We start from the raw sequence: 27,288 nt of genomic DNA, 5'->3' as shown, positions 1-27,288 counted from the left end.
TTGAATCAAGCAAAAGTTTAATTAAAAGTAAGTAATACGTAACTTGCACAATCGAAGCCCAGAAAACTCCAATGTGCTATTTGCTCCTGCTGGCCAGGCCACCTGGACAGCCTGAGGAGGGGCATGAGCCTTGGGGCAGTGTGGCGACAGCTGCTTCACAAGGAGCAGCGGCAGGTTACTGGGCAACCAGGGGGAGGACCACTGGCCAGGGGCCGCTGGGTGCTGCCTGGGTAGGCCAACGAGGTGAACCGGGTCTTCTTTTCTGAGCCTGGGGAAACAAAACTGACATGGGCCAAGCGCCCCTCTGGGCAGCTCTATTTCTTCCTCCCACCTCTTTCCTTGAGTGCCAGGTGGATCACGGCACCATTCGCCATATTGTAGTATGCCAGGGAATTGGAATCTTTGATGAAGATGCCCTGAAAGAAACAGTCCCATGTGAGGGCAGTACTGGCCAGCTGGTGGGGACATGCCTGGTCCTGACCTCCCAGATGCCCCCCAGATGGGCTCCACATGCCACCCCTCAGGAAGTGCCCCCACCCTGGCTCAGGGAAGCACACAGTGCTCTGGGAATCTGTTCTTCAGTCCCCTCCCAGGATCCTCAATCACAGAAACAACAATGTGGGGCACGGGGGAAGCCCCGGCTCACCTCGTACTGCAATTTCTGCTTGCCGGCCGGCATGCCAGTGGCCTCGTGAATCTTGACCTTGATGACAGAGACCTGCAGGAGGAAGACAAGCAGAGGTGAGGCTCTCTCCAGGGCCCCAGACGGTCCCACTCCTTCCTGACCATGGGACCCCACTGGCACATACCTGGTCTGGAAGTGGGAGGGTGAAGACCAGCACCTGTCCGTTCAGCTTCCATTCAGTCTTGTCCTGCATGTTGGGGACCTGAACCTTGATGGTGACTGGCCCCTGTGACCAACAAAAGTGATGATTATCCCAATGAGTAAACAGAGATGTGGGAACCCCAGACCTTAGTCTTGACTGTTCTTGAATGTGACCTTCTGCCCTGCTGGGGGCTAAGTAATTCAGTTTGCAAAGGAGAGAAGGGGAAGGCGAGGACTGACCTCCACTCACGTTATTTCTCCTTGGTGGAAAGAAGCAATACTATTTTGACAACGGCCCCCATGTCTACAGCCCAGGAAGGTTTGCCAAGCACCAAATGGGCATTAATTACCTCAGCTGATCCTCAGGACCACGCTGGGGGGCCAATCCTGTCCCTTATAGGGTCTTTAGGTTCGTCTTCTGTGAAATGGGGCCCCACGCTTTCAGGGAGGCCTCCTGGGACAGCAGGGGCCTGGGCTGAGCCTGGGGGCTTCTGGGGATCAAGCACTAACACAAGCGCCCACTTCCTCTTCTGGATCCCTTCCCCCTTCCACCTTATCTGACTGGCTAATGGCTGGGAAGCCAGGGAAGGCCCACATGCCCTCGGACCCCACCAGGTCAGTCAGTCTGGCTTCTGTTCCTCCACTAATAAGACTCAAGAAAACCAGATGCCAGGCTCTCCCTCCACTGCTGCTGGCTTTCGAGCTGTTCTCTCACCTGGGAGAGCCCACTTGCTGCCCCTCGTTCTGTGACCAAAAGCATCTGCTCCCACAGCAAGGGAAGAGCCAAGCAGAAGCTTCGGGCCTGCTGACTGTTTACTGTCTGAGTCTGGTGCAAAGCCCCACAAGCCCTCCTAGAGGGGGCCACACAGAGCCTCTCAAAGGATCCCAGCAGGAGCGGAGGCCCTGGGGCAGCCCAGCCGCCTCCTTCTCTGAGATAATAAACACTCTACACAGCTAGAAGCCCCGCATGCAGCTGGAAGCCATCCAGGGTGCACTACTTGCCTTGTTCCTCCGCAGAAACTCTTCCTCAGGCATTAGGCTGTCTTCTGTCTTTAGCTTCTTAGAAGCAGGCTCATCCTCCATGGGCGGCGGGGGGTGGACGGGAGGCATGGGGGTCGGTGCGGGGACTGGTGCCACTGGGGGGGCCGGCACAAATGCTAGGGGCACAAAGACACACTTAGCCAGGAGCTCCCCAGGGGGAGATGACCGCATGCAATGCCCTGCCCTCCACCTTACCCATGGGAAAAGCAGAGGCTTCCCCAAGCCCAGGGAATGGCCCCTGGGGAGGGCCGGCCCAGGACTCTATCAGCCAGAAGGAAGGCTGCATGTCTGCTCTCCAAGCACTGATCCTTCACAGGCCCTGGACCTGTAGCTTGCTCTGGAGTTCCCCTACCTCCCCCCCAGGACCATGCTCTCCCCGCTTTTCAAGGGAACACCCACTGGGCCATGGGTATCTTCAACAAGGTTTTCCAGAGGAGATAGCAACAACTGAGTCTATTTAATTGGCTTATACAGATAAAATAAAATAAACATAAATACAATAGCTATGTGTAAGCCAGTACAGGTGAGAGAGGCTGCAAATCCCTGCAAGACTCCAATGGATCTTGGTGGTTAAGACAATCAGAGGTCACCCATCGGGCTCCACTCCTCTGGGCTTCTCCATCAGCCCTATCCCATGGCCCCTCTTAAGGTCCGTCTTCCCTCACTGTAAGCTCCCTGAGGGCAGGGATCAGTTTTCTTCATCTGGTACAGACAACTGCTAAGGGCCAAGTCCCAGTGGGACCTGGGAGCCAAGGGGGTCCTGCCAGGATGGTGCCTTTCTAATACCAAAATTAGTGGTTGAGCAAAAGCTGCTCCCTGAGGAGGGGGCTGCTGGGCCAGTGTCACCTGACAGGACGGTCAGGTAGGCAGTGACCCAGAAGGGACAAACCCTGAGGGGGATGGGGGGAGGAGGAGGAAGAAGCTTTTCCTGGGTACATACCAGGGCACTGGGGTAAACCCTTGGTAGACAAGACAAAAGCAAAGACAGTCCCTGCCCTCGGAGGAGCTTCTGTTTTGAAGGGGGAGATGACAGGAGGGAGCAGCCCGGGAAGGGAGTCTTGGTCAGGGAGGGCCAGGAATGGCAAGTGGAGCCTCAGGAGAGTTAATCCACTGGCCCCTGCCTTTTTCAGAAGCGATGGTCCTGCCCGTGGGGCCCACAGGGGCCAAAAGCTGGCAGCCAGAGATGTGGATTTGGTGGTACGTTTGCTCTAGCTTGCTCATATAGGTAAAGTGAGACATGTGGACAAGGACCCTTTGAGCTCGAAGCCTGTGATCCTGAGGTCTGTCTAGGAGCTGGGGCCATCACAGCCAAGGCACAGGAGGACAGAGAAGCAGAAATGTGTTCTCTCACAGCCTGTCTAGTGAAGCTCCCCCCACAGCACAGCATGTCTCTGCCATCCTCGACAAGCAGTCCCAGCCTCTCCTGGAAGGACTCTGAAGACGAGGAACGGAGGCAGTTCTGCTAGTCAGACAATTCTGACTGTCCCAAGCTCTTGGGGTGACCTGAAATCTGCCCTGTAGAGTGAGTTCCCCCTCTGCCCAGAAGGCACTGACCTGTTGGCACAATCATGGGCGGTGGGCGCGGTGCCATGATGGGTGGAGCAGAGGGCGGCATGGGCACCACATTGATGCGAGGAGCATGGATGATGGGCGGCATAGGCGCAATCACTGAGCCAGGAGGCAGGCGCACCACTGAAGCCATCGGGGGCCGCGGCATGACGGGCACAGCAGAGACGACTGTGGTTCGGACAGGAGGCGGCATCTGGGAAGTCCAGGGAGCAGTTACTCCACAGCTGACCACCGTACAACCTGTCAGCTTCTCCCAGCTGCCTCCCGATTGACACCCCAGGATTTTTCAGGAAAATGGCCTCTCTTAAGAAGCGTGGAGTCCCACTTATGGACTCAGGGACCAGCTGGGCCCCCTCAGGAGAACCAAGGAGTCTCAAGCAGCAAACACTCAGCGAGAAGCTAAGCAGTCTGACCCCAATTCGGCCTCCTTTTGAGAGAGCTGGCTTCTGGCCCTAATCCCACAGGCAACGTTAAGGCCTGCAGCACCTTTTGCTCAGAGCCCTCCTCCCTGGTCTGGGCCCTCTGGGGAGCCCCCCCAGGGACCCACGGAGTAGGCCCAGACCACTGAAGCTTTGTCTCTCACTGACTTTTGACCTAGAGTCCCAGGACCCCACTTGCTGCCTTTTCTCTTTCTACTGAGTGGTGTGAGCACCCTGCAAGGAAAGGGAGGTTCTGGTAAAAGGGGGGGGCAGACCACTGGGTTTAGGGGCCCAAGGCCTACACCTCTCAGCGGCTCCAGCTTACCGAGGGAGGTCGGGGCACGGAAGTGATGGGCGGGGCTGAGGTGGGGATGTTGGGGGCTGAAGACGGAGGGGGTGGCTGGGGGATCTCATTGGGCTTGCTGGGGCCAATCTTCTCCTTGCTGTCATCTTCGGGCACCAGCCCTTTGGCCTTGTGGATGGCTTCAATCTGCTCCTGGAGAGTAATGTTGGCCTGGGCTGCCTGCTGGGTCCGGGCCATGCTTCCAGAGTGGCCGTCCCAGGTGACCTGGAAAACAGCAAGCCTGGGGTCAGGGTTGGAACTCCCCCTACCTGGTGAGGAGGGGAAAGGACAGCGGGCACCGCGGCCGGACACACCTTTTCCTCTGGCTTCTGGATCTCCTCCTCGCCAATCTTCTTACCAATGGCCGTCTCTTCCACACCAAAGATATCGGTACGCCGCTCGGCCAGCTGCTTCAGGCTGCTCTCGATATCCAGGCCTGGGTCACAGACAAGGAGAAAAGCATTATCCATGGTGACAGCAGCCGGGCAGCCAGCCAAGGGGATGAGGCTGACAGTGTGCTGCCAGGCCTTGGCCTGCCCCTGGGGCCCAGTGCTTCTCCATCAGGCCAGCAGCTACCCAGACATGACCAGATCTTCCACTACAAACACCTCAGCACACTAAGAGCTGACACTGACATGGGCTTTAAGGTTTCGATCCTCCTAACAACCTGGAAGGTGAGTGCTATTGGGATTCCTATTGAATAGTTGAGAATACTGAGGCAGATAGGTTAAATGACCTGCCCTGGATCATCTACATGGATTCGGCTGGATCTGAGCTGGGGCCTTCCCGACTTGAGGTCCAGCGCTCTGTTCACTAGGCCACCAGCTTCCCCTCACAGGTGAGAGGATCTGCAATGATAACCCTGTTTTACACCAAAGGATTTTTCTCTAGTCAAGAAGCCTTCTTAGAAAGCTGCTTATATACTGAACCCTACAGTGAATGCCTGCCATGCGCAGGCCTACCATTCCCAGCAAAAACTGTAGAGATTTATACTGCGATGGAATCACGATGGCCCCACTTGCCAGTTTGTGCTTGATTTTAAATTCTCATGTTGGGGTTAGGCCCACAAGACCACTTGCCAGGGAGTGAGGTCCCCTCTACTGGGAAGCGAGCTCCACCCCCCCAAGGAGTGACCGCCCACCCTGGCCAGGGAAGTCAGGGCAGCGGTACAGAGAGGCCTCACCTGGGGCATAGACCTCATCATCACTCTGCTTCTCCCGGATCGAGCGGTCGCGCTGTTCCAGCCAGCGTGGGTCCAGCAGTCCGATGCGCATGTGCTCCTGCATCTTGCTGGCTGGAATCTTCTCCCCAGTGATGGGGGACACGAGATACTCATCTGGAGCTGGGGCGGGGGGCAGGGGCTTGGAAGCTGAAAAGGAGGAGAGCAGATAAGTAAACCCTTTCAGGCAGGGCCTCCCCCAAAGCCCAGAAAGCTGCCAGGCCTAGGGCTGGCCCGCAGCGTCCATACCTTTGGGGTCGTAGTCTTTGCGGACAATGACCTGATCTGGAGTAGGCGGGAGTGGTGGAGGCAGGGGGGTCTCTGGAGGAGGGGGGACTTTCTGGCCCTCCTCTTCATCATCAGAACCCTGGGGAAAAAAAGATGGTTCACAATCTGCATTTCCCCTGGACAATCTGGCCCTCCAGCTGAGGTCACCGGCTGCCCTCTCGTCCGGCCCCGGCTGCTCCCTGGGGCTGTGGGAGGCCCTGGCTCCCCTCTTCAGGCAGATGCCAATGGGCGCCAGGCCAAGCAGCTTTCTCACTGGGTGAATGGGAACAGTGGGCTCACGGTGCAAACGTTCTTGTGGGCATTTCCAGCAGCTGGCACCGGGCAGTCTTCAATGGGGCCTCTCACAGTGAGCTCTGGGCAGGGGGAGGGTTTGAGAGGCAGACACAAGGGCTCATTCTCTTCTGGGGCGTGCACATTCTTCCCTCTGGGCAGCTCAGTTTAGGAAGGAGCAGCCATGTGGGACAGCTCTGGGACACTTGGGCCAGGAGGGGAAGGAAGGCCCCGCCCCCGCCCCCGCCCCATCTCCGTGGGTCACCTCGTCCATGTCCTGCACTTGGGTGTCCTGGTCCAGCTGGGACGGGGGCTCCTCTGTCTTCTCCTGTTTTTCATCTTCATCGTCAGACTCCACCTCCATCTCCACTTCCTCACTCTCCCCGAATTTCTCGTAGCGTTCCTGGATGAGGATTCGGGCCCCCAGCTCCTCTGGAGTGGTGGGAGGCGGGAAGTTTCCTGGGGGAAAGAAGTCGCGCGTCACCCAAGGCACGCTTAAGGGACGGGCCTACTTTGTCTTGAGTGACTTGGCCTGTGGCTCCTTAGAAGGAGAGACAGGAGACACTGGCCAAGCCAAGGCGCCAGGGCTCCAGACTGGAGGAAAGGAGGGAGGTGCTCCCACTTCCTAGGGAAATGGGGCAGAGGGCAGACAGGCCCCCACACCCACCCCTCACCCACCTTGTTCATTGGGCTGGAAGTCCACGGTTTCCACCACCACAAAGTCATGCCAGTCTATCTGTGCATACGCCACCCGCTCCTTCTCTTTCTCCTCCTCTTCCTTCTTCCTCTCCCGCTCTTGGAACTTGGCCCATTCCACACGGTAGCACACCTGTATGAGGAGCCATGAGATAAGCGAGGATGGCAGAGATGGGAAGCGGCAGATCCCAAGCTGTCACTCCCATTGTCCAGAGGAGCCTCAGAAACACCGACCAGCTCTACCCAAAGCACGAGACATGTGCCCCCTCTACCCCTTCCCCCCAGGAGAAATCTCTGGCAGGGCCCTGGGCCCTGTGAACAGCTGGACAGCCCCAAACCAGAGCAGAGACAGCTGCTTTGTTACATCTCACAGTCCGAATCTACAAATAGAAAGTGCAGGATACAGTGAGAGAATGGCGTGCCCAGGAGAGGTGCCAGCCTGCCAGCTCCAGAAACCAAACCTCTGCTGAGGGACTAAAGAAAGCAGCTGTCAGAGAGATGCCTGCCTGTGTGACCCCCAGCACAGAGGACACTGGGGCAGACCCAGAGAAGTCCTCTCTGCTCTGCAGCCCTATGGGGGAGGACAGGGATGGTGGGCAGGGTGGCGGTAATCTGGAAATCTGAGGAGGGCCCCGAATCTCTTCAGGCAGAGATCTCTGCTCTCTCCAGGCAAAAGACAAAAGTTGGTGGTGGGGATGAGAACCATCTCCACTATCTGAAGGCCTGGCATGTGGTAGAGGGGGCATGCTGAGCTGATCCAGAGAGGCCCATTAACTAGGACAATGGAAGAAGGCTACACAGAGGTCAATGTCAGGTTTGGCTGGACTTTCTGTGCCTAGCAGGCCCCTCCACCCTTGCTACCATCTTCAGGGATCTAGTCCCCTTATTAGAAGGAAGCTCCTTGTGTGCAGAGACTGTCTCTGCTTTTGTATTTCTATCCCTGCTATTTAGAACTATACCTGGAACAAAATGAAGTATTTATTAAGTTCCTACTGTATGCAAAGCACACAAACAGCAAAGTCAGACAGTCTTTGCCCTCAAGGAGCTTCCTTCTAATGGGGGAGATGGAAATGTCCCCCACTGTGCAGGGGGCGGGGGTGGGAATGATACTTTCTGTCACTTTCACTGATAGAATTAGACCAACTTCTGATACTGGCCAGCTGGGCAGTGCCATGGACTTTGGTGGCCAGAACTTTCTGGTCTGTATGTTTGAGAACTGTGGCTCCAGCACCTGCAGGGGCCAGGCCAGGCTCCTTCATAAATGCCCTTTCATTTGCTTACTTATGGCCCAAGAGAAAGGGGGCATCAAGGCAGAAGCTGGACTGACCCCAGAAGGGGCTAGAATCAAGGACCTAGGGGTGACAGGCCATGAAGTAGAGCGAGTCTGGAGGGGCTTTAGAGGACACCCAGGAGAACCCCAGGCTTTCCAGAGACATCAAAGTCCCCAAGCTGTCAGTAGAAGAGCAGAGAGGTCTACTGACTGGGAGTCCCTTGGTCCTTAGCTGAGGCAAATAAGGTCAGAGGAATGCCAAAACCCAAAGGCTTCTGGGTACTACCTGTTCTTTCCCTCCCCTGAACAAAGTGAGATGGTGCAGCAGGAAGGGCCTCCAGCTTACAATATTTAAGCAGACAAGCGACTTTTTTCTGGAAAACATTTCTAACTCACCTGATCCAAAACTTCTCTAGGGTTCTCTGCTTCCCTTTTGAGTTTTGTAAATAAGCCTTTTGGTGGAATCAAGATCTGAAACACAGGCAGGTTCAAACAATGTTAACAGAGAGCCCTCACTTTGTGGTGATGAGGGGCAGGGGCCAGGGTGGCTGGCTAGGTGAATGGCAGAATGACCTCGACGGCTTCTGGAGCCCATCCTGTGACCTGGGTGCAACATGGGGGTGTGGCATTGAAGAGGCAGATTTGGGGAGGAAAAACTGACCAATGAGATGGTGGGGGCCTCTCCTCACTGGACATGTCTGCAGAGACTGGATCACCAACTAGCAGGGATCTGGGGGCAGGCCTGTCTAGCCTTTCAATGCAGACTCGAGAAGTTGAAGTGTGGGCATCATCCACATTTATGGCACCTTCTAGTCACAAAGAACACTCCACACATCTCATTCAATCCTTCAGAGACGCTAACTGCATTTTGGAGAGGCAAGCAGCCTAGCAAGAGCTTTTGTCACTAAGCCCAGGGGCATCAGGGTCATGGTGCCCCATAGCCCAGCTGCTTTCCTGCCTGGGCAGTGAAGCAAGGCAGAGAGTGTTAGGGCTGGTCAGCGAGGGGCTGGGCCTGGGGCCCTGACTTTGCTAGTCGGGATTGCATCCAGTCCTTCCGCAAGCAGCTTAGATCAGGTCCTCAGGACCTCCTGCCTCCATCTCTGTCCTCTACCAGCCAGGGGCTATCTCCAGTCTTCCAGACTGATATTCGTCCACTGGACCAAATGGCTCTGGAGGTGGAAGTGAGGCTGGTGACCTTGCACAGCCCTCCCTCACTGAAATGCCATTCATCTGCAAGTCATGGCATCATTTTCCTCTCTGGTAAAAAATGCCAAACAACAACAACTACCAGCTACAGGACAAAAGTCAAACACCTTGGCCTTGTCTCAAGCTCTTGATGTGCCTTGGGCCTCCCTGGGCAGCCCTGACATGCTCCTGTCCTGCTTACGGCTGCCTCCTGAAATCCTCCTCTTCTGTCCGCGCTCTCCCTAGGTTCTCCTTAGCCATGTCTCCTATCATGCCCTTAACGGTGTGTGTTCCCCAATGCTCTGTCCTGGGGCTGCCGCTCTTCTTTCCCAACACTCACTCACTCTCTCTTTTCTGTCTCCTCTTTCTCTTGGCTCTCCTCTCTTCCTTTCCCCTTCTCTGTCTCTGTCTCTCCCCCTGCTCCTTTCATCATCCAACCTGGATTCGATCCTCTCTGTGCATCTCATTGGCGGTCTCTAGATGCAGCCCCAGGCTCTCTCATCACTAGATGTTTCCTGCTCATTCCATCTGGATGTCCCAAAGACATCCCTGTAGAAAACACATCTCATTCACTTTTCCCTAAACCCAGCCTCTTCAAATCAAACTTCCCCTCACTCTGTCAAGGACACCGGCATCCTTCCCTCCACTCCTCACCCTGCCCCCACATTCCTACTTCCCAGCATCTCTTGCATCTGTCTCTGCACTTACTCGGCCACCAGCCCGATCAGGACTTCAGCCCTGGATGCTAATCTTCCCACAAGCCTCCCCAGTTCAATCTACTGGCCAAAGTGACTCTTCCGCACACACTGGCCTCCACTCCATGGTCAAGCATCCAAGTGCCACCCCCCATCCCAGACTCCTTACAAGTGGTTCTCTTTCCTCCACCTCTGAGCCCTCAGTGCAGTCCACACTGGCCTCCACACTGGCACTTCCACAAAACACTTCTTGCCTCCCCCTCCCAGAGTCCCTCAGGGGCTCCAAACCCTCTGCTGAAACACCAGCCCCGGCCCCCAGGCACTCGCACCTTGTTCCCTCACACAACTAACTGGTGTCTTTGGTTTCTACTGGACGTTTCCCTGGAGCTACTTTAGAATGTGGGGGTGGGGGGGCGAGGATGGATTCCTTTCTGTCTCTACGCCCAGGCCAGGGCCTGCCGCAGAGCTGAGGGGGGCCTGAGTCGGGTCTGGCTGACTCCCCCAGATGAAGGGTTTCTTTCTTCCTCCTCCCATTTTCTGAGGGTTCTTCCCCTATCCATCCCCACCCAGGTGAGTGGGCACCTTAGTGTACTGCTCCACCAACTTGGTGAAGTAGTTGAAGAGACTGTGCTGGGGACGCAGGAAATCAAACTGGTAATTCCGCTGCTCCTTCTGCATCAGCTGGGTTAGGAACTGGCGCCCGTTGCGGGCCACAAACTGTGCGGTCAGCTTCACCACATCTAGGTCAAAGGCAGAGATAGACGGGGGGTCGGCGATGAACTCGAACTCTGGAGGGGGCTCCTTGGGCACGATGGTCTCCTGGATCACCTGGGCCTGGACCTGTGTCAAGGGGAAGGGAGAACAGCATGTTGCCAGCCAGTCACTTGCTATCTGCATCGCAGCCACAGCCCCAAGGCGGGCCCTCTCAGGATAATGACCCACCCCTCACGAGGGCAACAGTATTTTGCACCTGAAAAAATTGCGCTACAGAAAAGGGAGTAAGAGGGGCTTCAAATGTCAGAGCAGAGAGGGGCTTCTCCTGGTCAGTGAGCCCTCCTGCTAGTCCCCCACCTTGGAATTACTCAGCTTTACCTGGTGCAGAATTTGCACTGATCTAGGCACATGCAAGAAAAGCATATTCCCAGTGACTAGTAAAGGGCCATGTCCACAGGAGGTGCTCAATAAAAACTTTCTGAAGAGGCAGCTGGTGGTGCAGTGGATAGAACACCAGCCTCAGCACCAGAAGGATCTGAGTTCAAATCCAGCCCCAGTCACTAAGTAGCTGTCTGACCCTGGACAAATCACTTAATCTAAATAGCCTGAAAAAAAATTTTAATTTAAAAAAAGAAATACGTCTTGATGCTAAACCACTTGTCTCCAAATGTCATTTTACAGAGAGAAGTAGTGGCAGAGAAGTCAGGGGGCACCGAGGAGGTGACTGCACTGGGCAGAGGCTTGGCCACGCATCCCTCCCTCCTCCCAACAGCTCTGCCATGTCCTGGCCTGGTGCACAAGGGGTCAAACAGAGGAGTCTGGGAGCTGCCTTCAGGGAGGACGGGCTGCTTTGGCAAGAGCTCAGTGAACCAGGTCATTCTTCAGGTGTGCTAACAGCTGCCTGCACACTGCCAGTAACACCCCAAGCTGGTCAAGCTGAAGGAATGAGGCCAGTGCCCTGTTCCGAGCACCACTAGAGGAGTTAATTACTGGATGCAGCACTGCACCCTGGCAGTGGACCCGGAGGGATGGATTGGGAAAAGCTAAGGGTGACTTAACTGACTTAACAGCTTCAGCAGAACAACCCAGCTGGTACAGAACAGGCCATAGCTGAGGCCCTGCCAAGGGAGCTGCCTGTGAAAGACACAGCCATAGCAGTGGGAGCTGAAACCTTCCCCAGCCTCTGCCCAAATGCCAATGGGGACCTGAAAGCCTGGCAGGAACAGACCCAGGCAAGCCCTGGATTCCTCTGCCCCAGTTCTCACCAGCTGGGGACTCTCTCTCCCTCCCACAGGAGGAAACTCGGGCTCCTTGCATGGGCAGGGAGGGCCCCACACCACTGGCTGACCCTGAGGAGCACCAGGCCCTTCCTTGTACTCTGAACAGGTTCCCAGGGGGCTGGAGGGCTGCCTGTTACTGGGTGGGCATTCCCCACATCCCCAACACATGGTCACTCATGACCAAGGGTGTCCCAGAGGCAGAAAACCTGGGTCTGAATCCTGCTCCTGACCCCAGCACAAGGTGGAGAAGCAGCAGACTGCACTCTAGGCTTTAGCCCAGGGCTATATAATATCCAAGTGTCAGGGCTGGGTCTAGAACCCAGGTCTCCCAATGCCAGTAGCAACACTGCAGCCACAACAGCAATCGGTCTCCAACTCACAGGCCTCTGGAGGCCACTTGCTCTCCCAGGGCACGTCCAGCTCTAAATCTTAGAATTCCAAGAAGCCGGCTGAGTGTGGCCCAGCAGGGAGTACAGATGCGTGGCTCCCCCAGCCGAGCCCAGGAGTGAGACAACCACACTCAGTCACCTGCAAGGTGATAATCTAAGCCTCTGTTTCTCTACACAAAGACTTGTTCATCCAAGGGCACAAAATGCTGAATTATATGCCTGGAGCACAGTAGCCTGAGCCGAGCTTAAGTACTCTTCATGCCCCTGACTGGGCAGGGGCTGATTCTGCCCTCACCCCTGGAAACAGAGAGAGGGTGGGTCTTTTCCAGCAGGTGCTTAAGAAATGTTTGTTTAACTGAATCGGGGGTCCTGAGGCCAGAGAGGAGAGAACAAGGCCGATGGCCCATACTTAGCCCAGGCAGGAGGCCTCCTATGAGCCTCCTATGGTCTGCCCTCCTCCTGTAAGGTTGGTTGTGGGTAACTCCCCGCTCACGCCTATTAAGGGGGCCCCTCTTTTTGGTCTTCCCTGTGACATAAAGGGGTTAAATGGAGTAGAGAAGGAAATGGAAGAGACCTGGGAGGCTTTAGGCTTTGAGGAGGAGGGCTCAGAGAAGAAGGATAGGGCCTGAGGAGGGGCACGAGAGAAAGGAAAGGAGATCCTTGAGGGATCCCAGGCATAGTCTATGGCTCCCTTCCTGCTCAGACTGAGGGCTTGGGCTTGAGAGTGGATGGTGGGTGGTACCTTCTGGGGCAGCTGCTGCTGTGCGGCCTGCTGCTGCTGCTGCATGACCTTGGGGATGGCGGCCGAGGGCTCCTGCGCCTTCCCCTCCTTGAACTCGCTGACCTTGTGCCGGTAGTAGGCATGGTATGGGTCATTTGGGTTGAGGAAGTTGAATTTTGGGTTGTTGATCTCATTCTGTCGAATACGAGCTTCAAACTCAGGACCATTTCTGGAAAAGAAGGAGAAGTCAGGGGCAGAGCAGCCTTTGGTTCTCAGTGCTCCAAAATGCACAAACCTGGCCCACTCATCACTTGGGCATCCCAGGAAACTCCTGGACCCTGCACGGTGCTCGAGGACCAGGCACCATCCTCGCTGCCCAAGGTCAGCCAGACTGTCTTAGCTCCCGTGTCTGCTGCAGCATCTGTGGGGGGAGCCCACAGAGGCAGGGCCTGGACCACACCTACCTCCTCCCAGGATGTAAAGAGGGAGCAGAAAAAGCCGGAGGCCAGGGAGGAGGAGAATGTGTGGTTCCTGAGTCTGCCACAAACTAACTGTGAGACCAGAACCAGTCACTGCTGCTGGACCCCTCTGAGCTTTGGTGCCCTCACCTGGATTAACAGCAGAGAACACCAGAGGCTATACCAAAGGTAGTGGAAAAACACCATGGGACTGGATGGAGAGGACCTGGGTTCACATTGGGACTCAGAGGAAGCACCAATCATGCACAGAGCGCTGGGCCTGGAGTCAAGAAGAGCCACCTCAAACACTTCCTAGCTGTGGGACCCTGGGCAAGTCACAGAACCTCCGCTTGCCTCAGTTTCCTCATCCGTAAAATGGGGATAATAACAGTAGTTCCCAGGGTTGTTATGAGGATCAAATGAGCTAACTGTAAAGGCTTATCACAAGACCCAGCACACAGATACTATGTAAATGCTTATTCCTTTTCCTCCTATGCCCTTTGGTCTAACCTTGGGCCTCAGTGACCTCTTCTGTAAAATGAGAGGGTGGTTCCCTCCAGCCCTGAGCTAGGATCCCAAGTCTTCTTGCCCTGTCCCCGCCCCCAGCTGCTGGAAGCCTGGGATATGGGCACTAAACTGCAAGAAGGCACTTTCAGACCTGGGTGGGGGGCCATCTAGGCCTGCGCTGAAAGCCTGGCTTTGCCACTTCCTTATTACCTATGTCTCCCTAAAGCTCCCCTCTCTCAGCCTTGATTTCCTCATGTGCCAGGTGAGGGAGATGGACTCTGTGAGCCATTCCGAGGCCCTTCCCACATCCAAACGCTGTGGGAACCTCTTAGGATTCCCCTGGCCAATGTCAGTCTTGCCCTGCCATCCTCATGGAAGGTCTGCGGTCTGGGGGCCCTGAAGGAGGAACCCGCTGGGGGGGCACACAGACAAACCACCCACAAGGAAGGCTTGCAGGTCCCAGGCAGGATGCTGTTCCAGTTGGCTGGCTGGCCCCACATAGGAGAGGCAGGGAAGTACCTGTGGGGGCCATGCCCAAGAACTCAAGGAAAACCCAAGGGAAAACCCATAAGGACCTGGGGTAAGCATGTATCCTAACTATGAATCACTGACTCACTTTTGTATTCATTTTAGCATCAACTCAGACACACGGAGAGGTTTTGAGTGAAATGTGCTCTCACTCAGCTGGTGGGAAATTGGGTGGGTTTGCTGGGTTTTTCTGTTCCAACTCTAAGCCAGACACACCAAGGGAAGGGAGAGCCAGTGCTCACTAGCTGAAAAGCCTGGGTGGGGGGGCTTTCTTTCATAGAACACGAGCCCATGAGATGGGGAGTCTGCTACTGCCTTGGACCCAAAGCAAAAACGCTGACCTGTTTTCCTTCACTTCAGGCTGAGGATCTAGGTAGCTCAACTGTAGGCAAACAATTATCTGCATTTTTCAAAGGTTTCAAAACTGCTTTAGAGATCACACTGGGTGGTCCAGAAAAACTAGGTCTGGAGAATATTTCTAAATATGTACCTAATAATGGTGGAACTGACCTGGGGTCAGTGACTGGAAAGCTGGACTTGGGATGACCTGGGTTTGAATCCTGCCATGGACAATGACCAGCTCTGTGACACTGGGCAAGTCCCTTACCCTCTGCTGGCCTCATTACCTACTGGCCAAGGTTACTGTGAGGATCCAATAAGATCTCTGCAATGTGTTTAGCACAGTGCCTGGTACACAGCAGGCACTACAGAAGTGTTAATTATTATTTAATGTTAGTGATTGCAAAAGCCTCCCATGGACAAGTTTATTTAGGCAGAATGCTTGCTGACCCAGGGTCCTGGGAAGGGCTAAGTGTCTCCTGCTTAAAGCCATCTAAAGTGTTCAGGAAGAGGAGAGGAGGAAAAGAGAGGAAGAGAAGGGGGGGAAACCATCAGGAATACCCTCTCCCTACACTAGAGGGGGTGGGGGGGGGTCTCAAAGCTTTAGGGACATACAAATGAGCAGTTCTCCCTAAGAGGCTGAAGACCCCCCAAAGGCCCTCACTCTCCAGCCACGCCCAAGGCATAGATAATCCTAAATGCAGGTCAATGCCTGGGTTTTGTGTTGGAAGGAAGAGAAATCAGAATGATGGTTCTGGTGAGCACAGTATAGTCCAAAGAGCTTGGGCCCAGAGTCAGGAGAGGCCACAAAGCAGCACCAAGGTGACTGCTGAGCCCACCCCAGGAGGCTGCAGGGATTCTCCACCTTCTTGGGGTCCCACAGCCTCCAGACCCACCCATATGGAATCCAGTCCTCATACAAAGTCAATGAAAAGGCGTCCTAACCCACAGCCTGAGTAGCGAGACCCAGGAGAGGCTGCCACTGGGGGTAGGAAGGCTTGGTGCTGCCACCCAAAGGGCAGCTACAGGCCACAGGCTACAGGTAGACAATCCCACCACAATGATGCCACAATGCCATGAAGGACGCCAACTAAGGAAAGTGTAGAAGTAAGGGGAGCTCTCCAAGAGCACACCACTGTGCGGCCTCCGAACCGTGTCTGTGCTGGCGCACCATGACCCACCTGGCTACAAAGCTGGCAGTCTTGTCCACAATATTCCTGACTTCGGGAGGCGGGTAGATGATTCCTACAACAGGCTTGGAAGGGGTGGAGTCCTCCTTGGAAGCTTCTTCTTCTGGAGGCTGCAAAGGCAGTAAAGGATGAACAAGGGAAGGAACTCTCATACACCTTGAGACAAAGACCCACCCCTCCAGAGGCCCCCAGGCAGCCAGGAGGGAAAGGGCGAGGCCAAAGGGCATAGCTCAGCTCCAGTCAGGGGCTGGGCCAAGGATAGTTGATCACAGACACTCAAGAGTGGAGCACTCTGAACCTGCCTCTACAAGGCTCTGTTCCAGGGCCTGGCCTCCCACCCTTGGAGGCTCTGGTTAGGAAGTTCTTCCAGACACTGAAGGTAAATCCCCTGCCCTTCTCCCCCCAAGTTCCGTGCCAAGCAGAATGAGGCTGAGCGGCCTTCCACAGGATGCCCTTCAAGCACCTGGAAGATGTTTCCCACCTTCCAGAATCTTTTCTTTTCCACATTAGATCCTCAGGCGTCACTCCTCCCCTCCCCTCATCACTCCTTCCCTCCCCCCAATTCCAACTCAGCCTCATGGGCTCTGATGTCCAGTGACCTCCTCACCCTGGTAAATCCCCTCAGACACCCTCCACTTTTTGGTGGTGGTGTTCTCTTGTTTCAGGCATGTCTGACTCTTTGTGACCTCATTTGGGGTTTTCTTGGCTGGAGGAACTGAGGCAAAGAGGAGGTTAACTGACTTGACCAGTAGTGCCTGAGGCTAGATTTGAACGCGGGTTTTCCTGACTCCAGGCATTGTCCTTAAGTGCCCTCTAGCTGCCCCCAGACCACCTTTCCCTACTGTTTTTAGGACATTCACTCACCCCTTGTTCGGGATCTCACACCACTCCAGAAAGCCACACTCCCAGAGGGTTTTCTGAGATGTTAACCCCAGACCTACTGGGCTCACAGCTACCACCAGCCAGCCCTGTGAACAGAGCCTGGCACAGAGAGGATACTTAATAAATGCTTACTGATTGACAAACCTCTGGCCAATGTAAGGGGAACAAAACCCCCAAGATCCAACAGTGTTAAGACAAAACTCTTATTAGAAAAGGGAAGAGGTAATGTCCTGCAGAAATCAGTGAAAAACTGAAGCATGGTCCTCTGGCTCCTCCACCTCAGGCCACCCCCCCAATCCTTCACCCTCAGGACATTGGGAAGTGCAGGGCACACAGGGAGCCTTATTAAACCCTGGCCCTTCACCTGACAGGGCAGAAAGGGGAAGGAACAGACAGCAGACCCCTCCCTTCCCTCATCACTTCCTGTACTTTCTGTTCTGGACACCTTCTCCCCCATCTACACCCTAGCAGACATAGATGCTCCCCCCACCCCAGTAAACTCTCCCTATTTGGGGAGGGCTGAATTCCTGGGACCAAGAGTGCTCAAGCTAAGATGGTATGGGAAACAAAAGGCCAGGCCCCTTAGCGGAAGGCATCCACACTGGTCCCCTATGCTTCTGCCAGCCCTGGCCTTGCTCCAGGATCCTCAGAAGGCCCTTTTTTGTTTCCTTGTCAGTGTTCTCCAATGGGTGGGAGTGATTGGGGGGGGGGGGACACAAAGACTTGGAAGGATGACTTCTGAGTTGGATGGAAAGAGAAGGAATTCACAGGTGAAAAGGCTAGGGAAGCCCTTCCCAGCAAGGAGCTGACAACTCAAGCTGGTCAGGCTGCAGGGTGGGGGTGGGGCAGAGTGCTGAAGGCCATGGAGGACAATTTCTAAACCTTTCTTGATGACCCAAGATGAATCTTTCCAGAGCAGAGTCCCATTCCTTACTTTGGGAGGAAAAATCAGGAACGGCGCTGTCCTCACTTATCATCACAGAAGTATTAGGAAAGAAATTCTATGGGGGAGGTAGGCTCTCTTAAAACTGGAGTCTTTAGGAGGTTCCCCTTAAACATCTGCAGGGGCCATGCCCTGGCGTGATAGAAAGCTGAGGTAAAACAGAGTCTGTGTTCTCCTGGAGGTCTGTGCAAAGCCCACAGTGAGGGGACACAGAGGAAGCTGCCAAGGAAGGCAGGGTGAGCTGGGGAGGCCATTTCAGTCAGCGAAGACAAGGAGGGAGAAAGGTTCCCAGGGCAGCATGAGATGCCTCTGGAAGGCTTCCTTCTTTCATCCTTCACCCCAAGAGACAGAGTGTTTTCTGTTTTGAGGTGTAGTGTTGGCCTCATGAGATGTGTTCCCAAGTATTCTTGCCCCCAGGGACTCAATTACCAGATTCAATGAACATCTGGTGCCTGCTGGGCTGGGCTGTGGAGGATGCCATGTTAAAAAGCAGGCCCTGGCAGACACAGAGTTCAGCTTAGACAGCTCCTCCCGTCCAGGGCAAAGACACAAAAGGACCACCAGGGTATAAAGACAACATGAAGAGGCAAAATTCAGATCCCTTCAACGAGGACTGATGGCGGAACAATCCCCCAGCTGACTGAGAAGCAGGCAGGGGGATCAGAGGTGTGGCATCAACTGGCACACTGTCAGGCTTTATCAACAGGCTGGGTCAGTTTCTCTGAGTTACCACAGCCATGAAAATAAAAGATGCTTGCTTGCTGGAAGGAAAGCTATGGCAAATCTGGACGGCAGGCTAACAGAGCAGAGAAATCAACTTGCCAACAAGGGTCGCTGTGGTTTTTCCAGTAGCGATGTATGGCTGTGAGAGGGACTATAAGGAAAGCTGAGCACTGTAGAACTGATGCTTCTGAATTGTGGTGCCACAGAAGACTTTCGAGAGTCCCTTGGACAGCAAAATCAAACCAGTTGCTTAAAGAAATTAATTCAAACTATTCACTGGAAGGTCAAATACTGAGGCTGAAGCTTAAATACTTTGGCCACATAATGAAAACCTAGGACTCATGGGTAAAGACATGATGTTGGGAAAGACTGAGGCAGAAGGAAAAGGGGGTGGCAGAGGATGAGATGGACAGTGTCACGCAAGCATCACACATGATCTTAGACTTTGAGAGATAATGAAGGAAAGAGTCTAGTGTGCTATAATCTATGGGGTCACAAACAGTAGAACAAGACAGGACTGGAACAATAACAATATCATTCTATTAATCGAAAATTTCCTGGGTATTTTGTGCCAAGCACTAGGGCCACGGAAGAGAAAAATCTCATTTTTTCTGCCCTCAAAGAGCTTACATAGGGGGATGGGAGTGGTACAACTCAGGCAGGGATAACTAGACACACAATGATCTAGTTAGATAAGGACATGGTTTTCCCATATACAGTCAAGTTCCTTTAGGACAGGAGCAGTGTTGTTTCTGTCTTTGTGTTTCTGCTGGCTGAGGAGTACTTAGCAAATACTGTGCATTCCAGCTTCCACACACAGACAGAGACAAACACGCACACACACACACAAACACACTCTTGGATTCCAGAAAGCCTTCTGAGAAGAGGTGGCAGTCTATTCGAACCTTAGAGCCTTCAAGGGAGTTAGGTTATTCTGAGCATGGGTTTTGAGAGGGAATTGTCCCAGGGATGGAGGACAATTCGTACAAAAGCCCACAAGACAGGCAAACTACCAGAAGTCTGAGAGGAAGTAATGGAAAATCCAGGGCAGAGAGGCTGAATGTGCTGACATGTTTGCTTGACTGTAAATTTTGTACTGAGGAGGACTTTGGGGAGGGGAGGTGGGTTAGCACATTAATAAAACATTTTTTACATGCACAGAAAAGTATGGGAGGGGACCCAAAGACAGCAATTTTGTAAATACCTTGTTAAACTCTGTATACATTTCTTATAACCATGTAACAAAAGTACAATTTCTTGTATAATCTTCCCCTTTTTTGTATCTTGAATAGTTTATTGATAATTAATTCACAATTAAAAAACAGAGACAGGCTGGTGCCAGATTTTGTTAAAGGCTTTAAATATTAGACTAAAGACTATTTTATTCTGGAAGCAATGGGAGGCAATGAGACTTTCTGGGAAGGTGAAGCCAGAGGCTAACTTGGCTTTCTTCAAGTCCAGTTGACAGCTGGATGAATGAATGAACTGAAAAAATTATTAAGTACTCATTATGCACTAAGCTTTGGGGAGACTAATGGGAGGCAGTTTCTGCCTTCCAATAGCTTACATTCTTTTTTTTTTTTTTAAGCAATTGGGGTTAAGTAACTTGCTCAAGGTTACACCTCCAGTTATTTCTGGGTGGGTGCTAAGTATCTGAGCCCAGATTTGATCCCCAGGTCATCCTGACACTGGAGCCGATGCTCTTACTTGCTGAGCCACTTGGCTGCCCCTAAGCAATTGGGGTTAAGTAACTTGCTCAAGGTTACAGGGCCAGATGTTTCTGGGTGGGTGCTAGGTGTCTGAGCTCGGATTCGATCTCCAGGTCATACCGACCCGGTGCTCTTACTCGCTGTGCTACCTGGCCGCCCCAGCTTACATTCTTTAAAAAAAAAATTTTGTTTTAAATTCTAAACTCAACACCAAAAAGGAATCACTTTCAATTACAAAGGAGAACAGAAAAAGATTATATATAAAACCACACGTATCTATCATGTAGTGCTTGCTTTTCTTTTTAAAAGCATATAATAAATTCAAAAAGATGCCCTGAAATTTCTTCTGTTCTGTTAGTTCGCTTTGGTTTTCTCGTCTGTAAAATGGGAATGACGTCCACTCCCAAGTATGCGGTAAGATCAAGTGAGACGGTATTTGTAAAGTACTCCATAAGTGCCAGCAATAAGTAATTCTTATTAAACGCTTCCACTGGTATCTTTTGTTTGGCAGTGAGTGCAGGGCGCCGGACCCCCTCCCCTTCCATTTCCCCCAAATCCCAATCATCGCTGGAAAACAAAACAAACCCTAAAAAAAACGTGGTAAAGCAGACAGGACGACCCATTATCCGGGTCGGAGAGCACTGGGCGCATCCCGTTTTCCATCAGCTCCAGCAATCATCCGTCCTCTGGACGCTGCCCGGCTCGTGCTCTTGGGATACTATTCTTTACAATGTTACTGTTACTGTGAGGGAGTTTCCCTTCCATGGGGGGGGGCGGAGCTGTGGCCAGGGAGGGCCCGGGAGTCCCAGGGGTGGTGAGGGGAGCCTGGAGGCAGGTCTTTCCAGAGGCAATGGGAGTAGGGCAGGACGTGGAGGTGGAGTGTGCTATGCACCTGCAGGGCAGAAGAGGAACAGGGTGGTGGGGAGGGGTCCATTCTATGCAGGATTGGGGGGAGTGACACTGGGGCAGCCAGGAGGCAGAGGATGGAGCGCGAGGCCCTGAGGCAGGAGAGCTCACTCCCTGAGTTCAGATCCGGTCTCAGCCATTTACTAGGAGGGTGACCTTGGGTGAATCACTTCACCCTGTTTGCCTGTTTCCTCATCTTTTTTTAATCAATTAATTAATTTTTAGTTTCCAACATTCGTCTCCGCGAGGTTCTGAGTTACAACTTTTTCTACCCGTCTTTCCCCCACCCCAAGACAGCGAGCCTGCTGAGCATCCTCCCCCATCCCCCCAACTTTCTAGTGGGGCCCGATGGGTTTCTATACCCCAAAGCCTGCAGGTAAAAAACCAGTTTTTAAACATTTGCGTTTCCTAATCTCTAAAGTGATTCGGAGAAGGAATGGCAGGCGCTCCACGATCTCGGCCCACAGTCGGACACCACGGATCCGACCGAATATGGAACGTGAAGGACGCAGCGCGCGGGCTCTTCCCCGCCAGCCTCCCAGGCTGGGCCAGAGGGCCCGCCCCCGGCCTAGAGCGTCCCCGCCCGGCTCCCAGGGGGCCGCGCGGCGCGACGCCTCCTGGGAGTTGTAGTCCGCTTGCCTCCCTGCATGGCGGCCCCAAAGCCTCCAGCTCCTCTCCCCTTCCCTCCCCTGCCACCAGTTGACAGGGCCCAGGGGGGCAGAGGCAGCCCCCCAACCGCCAACGGCCTACCTGCTTGGGCTCCGTGGCAACGGGCGGCGGCGGCGGCACCGCCTGCACCGGTCCGGCCGGCATGTCTGCGGCGCAGGGGGCTGCGGCTCCAACGGCGGGTTAGGCGCGAGCAGCACCGCGTCCGGGCCGAGCCGGGCGCTCACAAGATGGCGGCGGCCCGCCTTCAAGGAGGCGGGGCGACGCGCTTCCGGTCCCGCCCCTCGTCTTCCGGCAGCCCTTTTCCCCTCCCCCCGCGCACGTCGGACGAGGAGACGCCGTTGCCATAGAGACGGCCGGGCGGGAGACCTCAGTTACTGGGAGCAGCAGCAGCGGGTCTGAGAAGCCGAGGCTGGGCTTCCGGGGGCGGGAGGTGCGGGAACAGTTCCAGGAGCTTCAGCGGCGCTGCCGGGGGGCAGGTGAGCTCGGAGTGACGGCTCGTGGGCCCCCCTATCCCCCTTTCTGCCGCAGGGTCCCCAGCCCAACTGGGCCATGCACCTTCCCCGCCCCTCCCCCCCCCCCCCCCCCCCGCCTCTGGTCCCGCCCCCCGCTACTGTAGCCCCCCTCCCTGAAGGAGGGCCCCCCCAACCCAGAAATCTAGCCCCCATCCCTGGGATCGCGCCTCCCACCTGGGGAGCCCCGTCTCCCACCTGGGGAGCCCCGCCCTCACCCGGGGAGCCCATCCCACCCAAAGCCCTGATCTCCTGAAGGAACACACCACACACCCCAGCCCTCCCCCTCGAAATACTGCCTTCCGGGAGGCGTCCCCCCCTTTATTGTCCGCATCCCTGGGCCCCTCCTATCTCGGGGATCACCCTTTGTTTCCCAAGAGCTCCACCCTAACCTCAGCAGACCTGTTCTGCTGGAGGGAGACCCTCCCACCAAAAGCTGCCCCCATCAGCCAAAAGCCCTGCTCCCTCTCCTACCTGGGAGCGCCTCCCAACTCAGATACCACTCCCCCCTTCCACAGCCCTACCCCTGGGAGCCTCTCCTGCCTCAGGCCGTCTCCTCACCCCAAGGGCTTCCTGCTTTCTTACCTTTCAGGGACCCATGTCATCCTCACTCCCCCTCCCACATCAGGTTCTGGGGAGGGGGCCCCCATTTCAATCAACCAGCCTATGTTAAGTACCTACCTTGTGTCAGGCACCAAGCTAGGGATGGTTCTGAGGACAAAGATGAAGCAAGGCCTGCCTTGAATGAGCTTATGTTCCTTTTGGGGGTGACATGTTCCCATACTTCTAAGACCAAGAAACAGGAGGCTAGCTTAACTCCCTCAAGGAAATCTGAAGTTACCCTTGATTGTGCTGGGCCCTCCTTAGCCCTTCTCTTCACCCTTTCAGCACAAAAGACTGGGCTTAAAAGCAGGAGATTTGGGCTGCGGCCCATTTGGCTGGCTCTCTGTGAAGCTGGGCAGATCAGGGAGGAAGTCCCAGGAGATCCCTTCACCAATGCAGATCCCTTGGATGGTCTGAGACCTAGGGATGCTTTTAATGGTTTTAAATGCATAAAGCCAAGTAGTGTCACAAAGAAAGCCAAGTAGAGTTTGTCTGTCAACAAGCATTTGTTAAGCATTTCCCAGGAGCCACAAATACTAGTCCAGAAAGCAGTTCTTCCCCTCTGGGAGTGGCAGGAGGTTCCCATCCAGAAGGGCTCAGCTGAAGGGAGATGAAGAGATGGCAGGTTCTGAATTAAAATTTGAGGGAACCTGAGAGGCCCCTCGTCTTGCAATTGAGGAAACTGAGGCCCAGGGCGGTGGGAGGCGGCCCTTGGAGCCAGCTGGTTCTCTTGCTTCCCCCCAGGGCATCTTCTGGCCTTCGGGATGGCCCATCTGCTGGGGAACCCAAGCTGTATGGACAGCTTGAGGAAGGACATCACAGATCTGCAAGGAGCCATCGTGGACGTGTTCTCCCGAGCTGGGGCGGTCCGTTTCCCCTCTTGGAAGTTCCCTGACAAAGTGTCCTGTGACCTGGACTTGGTGTCTCTCTTGGAGCACTATGACCATGAGGAAGGGAACCCCGAGTTCACTCAGCTTTCCCACATGGTGCTCCTGGAGCTGGTGATTGACAGGTGAGGGAGAAGCCCTTGGCTGCCTGGTGTTTGGTGTGGTGCCCCAAAGAGCAGGGGCACAGAGACACATTTTGGCCTGCCTTTCAGGGAGCTGTCCAGAGCTGGAATGACAGGGAAGCCCCCATTGGTGGAGGTGTTTGAGTGGGAAAGCAACAGCCACAACCGCACTTATCTAGCACTTGAAGGTGTGCAGATTGTTGTTCATCGTTTGTTCAGGAAGAGAACCAGGAAATCCTTAGGGTGATGTCTTGCCTGGTTTGAGAACTGGATTTAAGTGAGGCAGAACCAGCAGAGTGGTCAACTTCACTCCCTCCTTCTGAATCATTGAAAGTCCAGTGGCACGACAAAGGTCCAGATGCCTGGCCATGGCCTGGGGTGCAGGGAGTGACCTTGGCCTGGCTAAATGAAGGCCTTCTCAGGCCTCAGTTTGCCTGAAGTATGCCCACTCCATGAAGAAGGGCTGGGTAAGAACGGAGACAAAAAGATGGCCTAGTTTACCATCACAGAAATATCAGTCTGGGAAGGGAAGACCCTCAGAGTTTCTGGTCAGAACAGAAAATAATTGCGTTCACACTGCTTCTAAGCCATCGGAACCTAAACAGTGAGCTGCCAAGGCAAGGCTTGCTGGGGCTTTTACTGGCCATTCAATGAAAGCCTGAGTGATTTGGGTTTGAAGGCAAGCCAGGTAACTCCCTGTGAAACACAGCAGGCTTCTTAAAAGCCTGTTTTCCAAGGATTTTATTTCACTTGATCCTTACTAATATATTACTATCTTACAGATGAGGAAACTGAGGCTGAGGGAGATTAAGTTCAGGGTCATACAGCCAGTAAGTGTCCCAGGCCTGATTCAAACTCTGGTCTTCCAGATTCCAGTTCTAGCACCGTGCTGCCTCCTAGGAACAGGAAGACCGCCCCTTCCAGGATGTTACAGAGGGGGAATCTGTGTTGTTCTAGGCTGATCAGATATTCTGTTGCTGCAAAGAGGAAATGGGCCCAAAAGGTGCTGGGGTGGCCTGGCTGCCTCCTGACTACAGTCCTGACTTTGCTGTTTGTCAGTGGTAATAGCCTGGGCAAGTCACTGCCCCTCTGGGGGCCTCAGCTGGTTGACTCTGTCAGGACATAAAAAAAGTCCACAAGTTTAAAAAACAAGAAAACTCAGATCCCCAGCCCTGGAAAGGCTGGTGGTCACTCAGAGCCAGTGGGCCGTGAATTTAGCAAAAGAAAACCGACCGAAGGGCCAAGTGACATGGCCTCTTTTGTGTGGGATTACTTCAGAGTCTTGGCACTTACATGTTGTGGGGAGTCCCCTGGGAAAGGCTGGGGGGGTGGAGAAGGGAGGGGGGAGGTGGGATAAATGCCTTCAAGAAATGATTCAAGGGGAGGGTTCTTTTTGCCTGAAAGAAGAGTGTAAGATTCTAGAGGGCAGGAAGCCCAGCTGGATTTAGAGAGGAATAGTGAGGTTTCCTCTCCATCCCAAGTAAGACTCATAGCCCTAGGGAGTATCATGGAGGATGGGAGATACCCCAGATTCCTTCTTATCTGAAGATGTGGTCTGCTCCTGGCTTGGCCACTAACTTGAATGGAAACATGAAAAAGTCATGTCCCCTGGCTGGGTCCCATTTTCTCCAACTGTAAAAAGAGGGTTTGGCGAGGTGGTTTCTAAAGCTACTCCCAGCCCTGACATCCCCTGTTCTCAGGCCCCTCCCTTCTCTGACATCCCCTGTTCTCAGGCCCCTCCCTTCTCTGACATCCCCTGTTCTCAGGCCCCTCCCAGCCCTGACTCCATGCTAGCCCCAAGGTTGCTCTTTTGCAGGCTCCCCATTTCCAGGGCCTGCCTCTCCCTCTCCTGAAGAGCTGGTCCAGATGGCATTTGTAGCTTGTAGTCATGGTGGGTGACAGTCCCAGTGAATGCTGGCATTGATGGCTGAGCTTCCCCTCAGGTCGCTGCCCAGCTGGTCCCTGAATCCCGGTCAGCATTTCCATCCCATACTTTTTTCCTGCCTTCTTTTGAGCTGAAATCTTCTCCGAAGTCTCTTGTCTACACACTGTCTTTCTCTTCCCAAATTTCTGGATCCTGCTGTGATGCCCTACTGTGTGCCAGGTACTGTGCTAGTCACTTGGGGACACAAAGAAAGATAAAACGTGGTTAGTGCCCTCAAGATGCTGGTGCTCTGAGAGTGTAGGGCCAGCAGGAACACCCACAGGTCTATGCAGCAGAAACACAGAAGGCACCTGTGGCGGTTTGGGAGGGAGGGGTGGGGGAGTGTAGGGTTGATGCAGAGGGCCAGAGGCGTGGCAAACCCCAGATGCAGGAGGTGGGGCCTGGTGGACAGGCCCCAGGCTGGACTCTGCCTTGGCTCTTCAAGAGCTCTCTAGAAATTTGGGGAGCCCATTCCACGGAGCTCCTGATGGGGCCAGAGTGCTGCTGATGGGGGCACTGGGCTCTGAGCCTGGCCCATCAGGGATTCACTTGTGTTTGCCTATCCAAGTTAGTAACCAGCTTGTTTTCTTGCTTTTTCACTGAGGTGGCGATGGGGGGAGGATGTGGATCTGAACAAAATAATAATGTTGAATAATTTAAAAAAAGAAATATGTGAGCTTGAGAGCCCTGAGTCCAACACAACCTCTTTAATCAGCTTTCTGTATCAGGCTTGGATGGGTGAGCCCAGGGTGGGGGTAAGGTGCAGGGGTTTTATCCTTCAAATATTTCCTCTTTTAATAGAGAGCAGATGGCAGTTATTGCTAATGCCTCTGCTCTGAGACCAGCTCTAGTCACCAGCCCTGTGTCTCTGTCTTGTTTGCACTGAGCTGATTGAAGATCACCTCTCCCTCCCCTTCCTATTTGTTGAAAGCCCTGGGAGAAGACAAAGGGGTTTTGCATTTTTTTTGTAGCCCCGGTGCTTTCCAAATAGTAGGTGATTAATAAAAGCTTGTTGCCTTCTTGGACACCATGAAGAACCCTGATGAAGAGATAGTCCCTGTCCACAGCAATCTTAAATCAGGAATCCTAAGGTGTCCCAGTTAGATAGAACACAGAATGTCAGAGCTGGGAGGGGCCTGAGAACAGGGGATGTCAGGGCTGGGAGGGGCCTGAGAACAGGGGATGTCAGGGCTGGGAGGGGCCTTAGAACAGGAAATGTCAGGGCTGGGAGGGGCCTTAGAACAGGGAATGTCAGGGCTGGGAGGGGCCTTAGAACAGGGAATGTCAGGGCTGGGAGGGGCCTGAGAACAGGGAATGTCAGGGCTGGGAGGGGCCTTAGAACAGGAAATGTCAGGGCTGGGAGGGGCCTTAGAACAGGGAATGTCAGGGCTGGGAGGGGCCTGAGAACAGGGAATGTCAGGGCTGGGAGGGGCCTGAGAACAGGGGATGTCAGAGCTGGGAGGG

At 54.2% G+C, this 27,288-nt stretch overlaps 2 protein-coding genes across 3 annotated transcripts in view; one reads left to right on the top strand and one right to left on the bottom strand.

Annotated features, from left to right (window-relative positions):
- Positions 1 to 22,019, bottom strand: SF3A1 (splicing factor 3a subunit 1). The gene is made up of 16 exons (XM_069081759.1): positions 21,861 to 22,019; positions 15,939 to 16,057; positions 12,947 to 13,154; positions 10,404 to 10,661; positions 8,338 to 8,412; positions 6,654 to 6,804; positions 6,241 to 6,434; positions 5,667 to 5,784; positions 5,382 to 5,567; positions 4,513 to 4,634; positions 4,181 to 4,423; positions 3,422 to 3,629; positions 1,829 to 1,983; positions 810 to 911; positions 647 to 718; positions 1 to 416 (listed from the first exon to the last, which is right to left on the bottom strand). Exons 1-16 carry the CDS (start codon positions 21,921 to 21,923, stop codon positions 315 to 317), a joined length of 2,376 nt encoding a protein of 791 aa, XP_068937860.1. The 5' UTR covers positions 21,924 to 22,019; the 3' UTR covers positions 1 to 314.
- Positions 22,020 to 22,040: 21 nt separating this feature from the next.
- The window catches only part of CCDC157 (coiled-coil domain containing 157), a 7,991-nt gene continuing 2,743 nt past the window's right edge, over positions 22,041 to 27,288 (top strand). The window contains exons 1-2 of one of the 2 annotated variants that reach the window (XM_069081761.1): positions 22,041 to 22,255; positions 23,636 to 23,907. In XM_069081761.1, coding sequence (XP_068937862.1) covers positions 23,656 to 23,907 — 252 coding nt within the window. In that variant the 5' untranslated portion in view covers positions 22,041 to 22,255; positions 23,636 to 23,655. Of the gene's footprint in view, positions 22,256 to 23,635; positions 23,908 to 27,288 lie in introns of those variants that run through there. The other variant, XM_069081760.1, reaches the window with a different exon arrangement.

The sequence above is a fragment of the Petaurus breviceps genome, unplaced genomic scaffold (assembly GCF_028583685.1).
Source record: "Petaurus breviceps papuanus isolate PSGF00001 unplaced genomic scaffold, PetGlider_PUasm1.0 99, whole genome shotgun sequence".
Taxonomy (NCBI): Eukaryota; Metazoa; Chordata; class Mammalia; order Diprotodontia; family Petauridae; genus Petaurus; species Petaurus breviceps.
This window is presented reverse-complemented; position numbering and strand designations above follow the sequence as displayed.

Excerpts from the sequence above, each read along its gene's own strand:
- SF3A1 (XM_069081759.1), bottom strand. The coding sequence starts at position 21,923 with ATGCCGGCCGGACCGGTGCAGGCGGTGCCGCCGCCGCCGCCCGTTGCC. Across the intron at positions 6,435-6,653 it reads CTTCCAGCCCAATGAACAAG|GAAACTTCCCGCCTCCCACC; the intron begins GTGGGTGAGGGG and ends TCTTTCCCCCAG. Across the intron at positions 5,568-5,666 it reads CAAAGACTACGACCCCAAAG|CTTCCAAGCCCCTGCCCCCC; the intron begins GTATGGACGCTG and ends CCTCCTTTTCAG.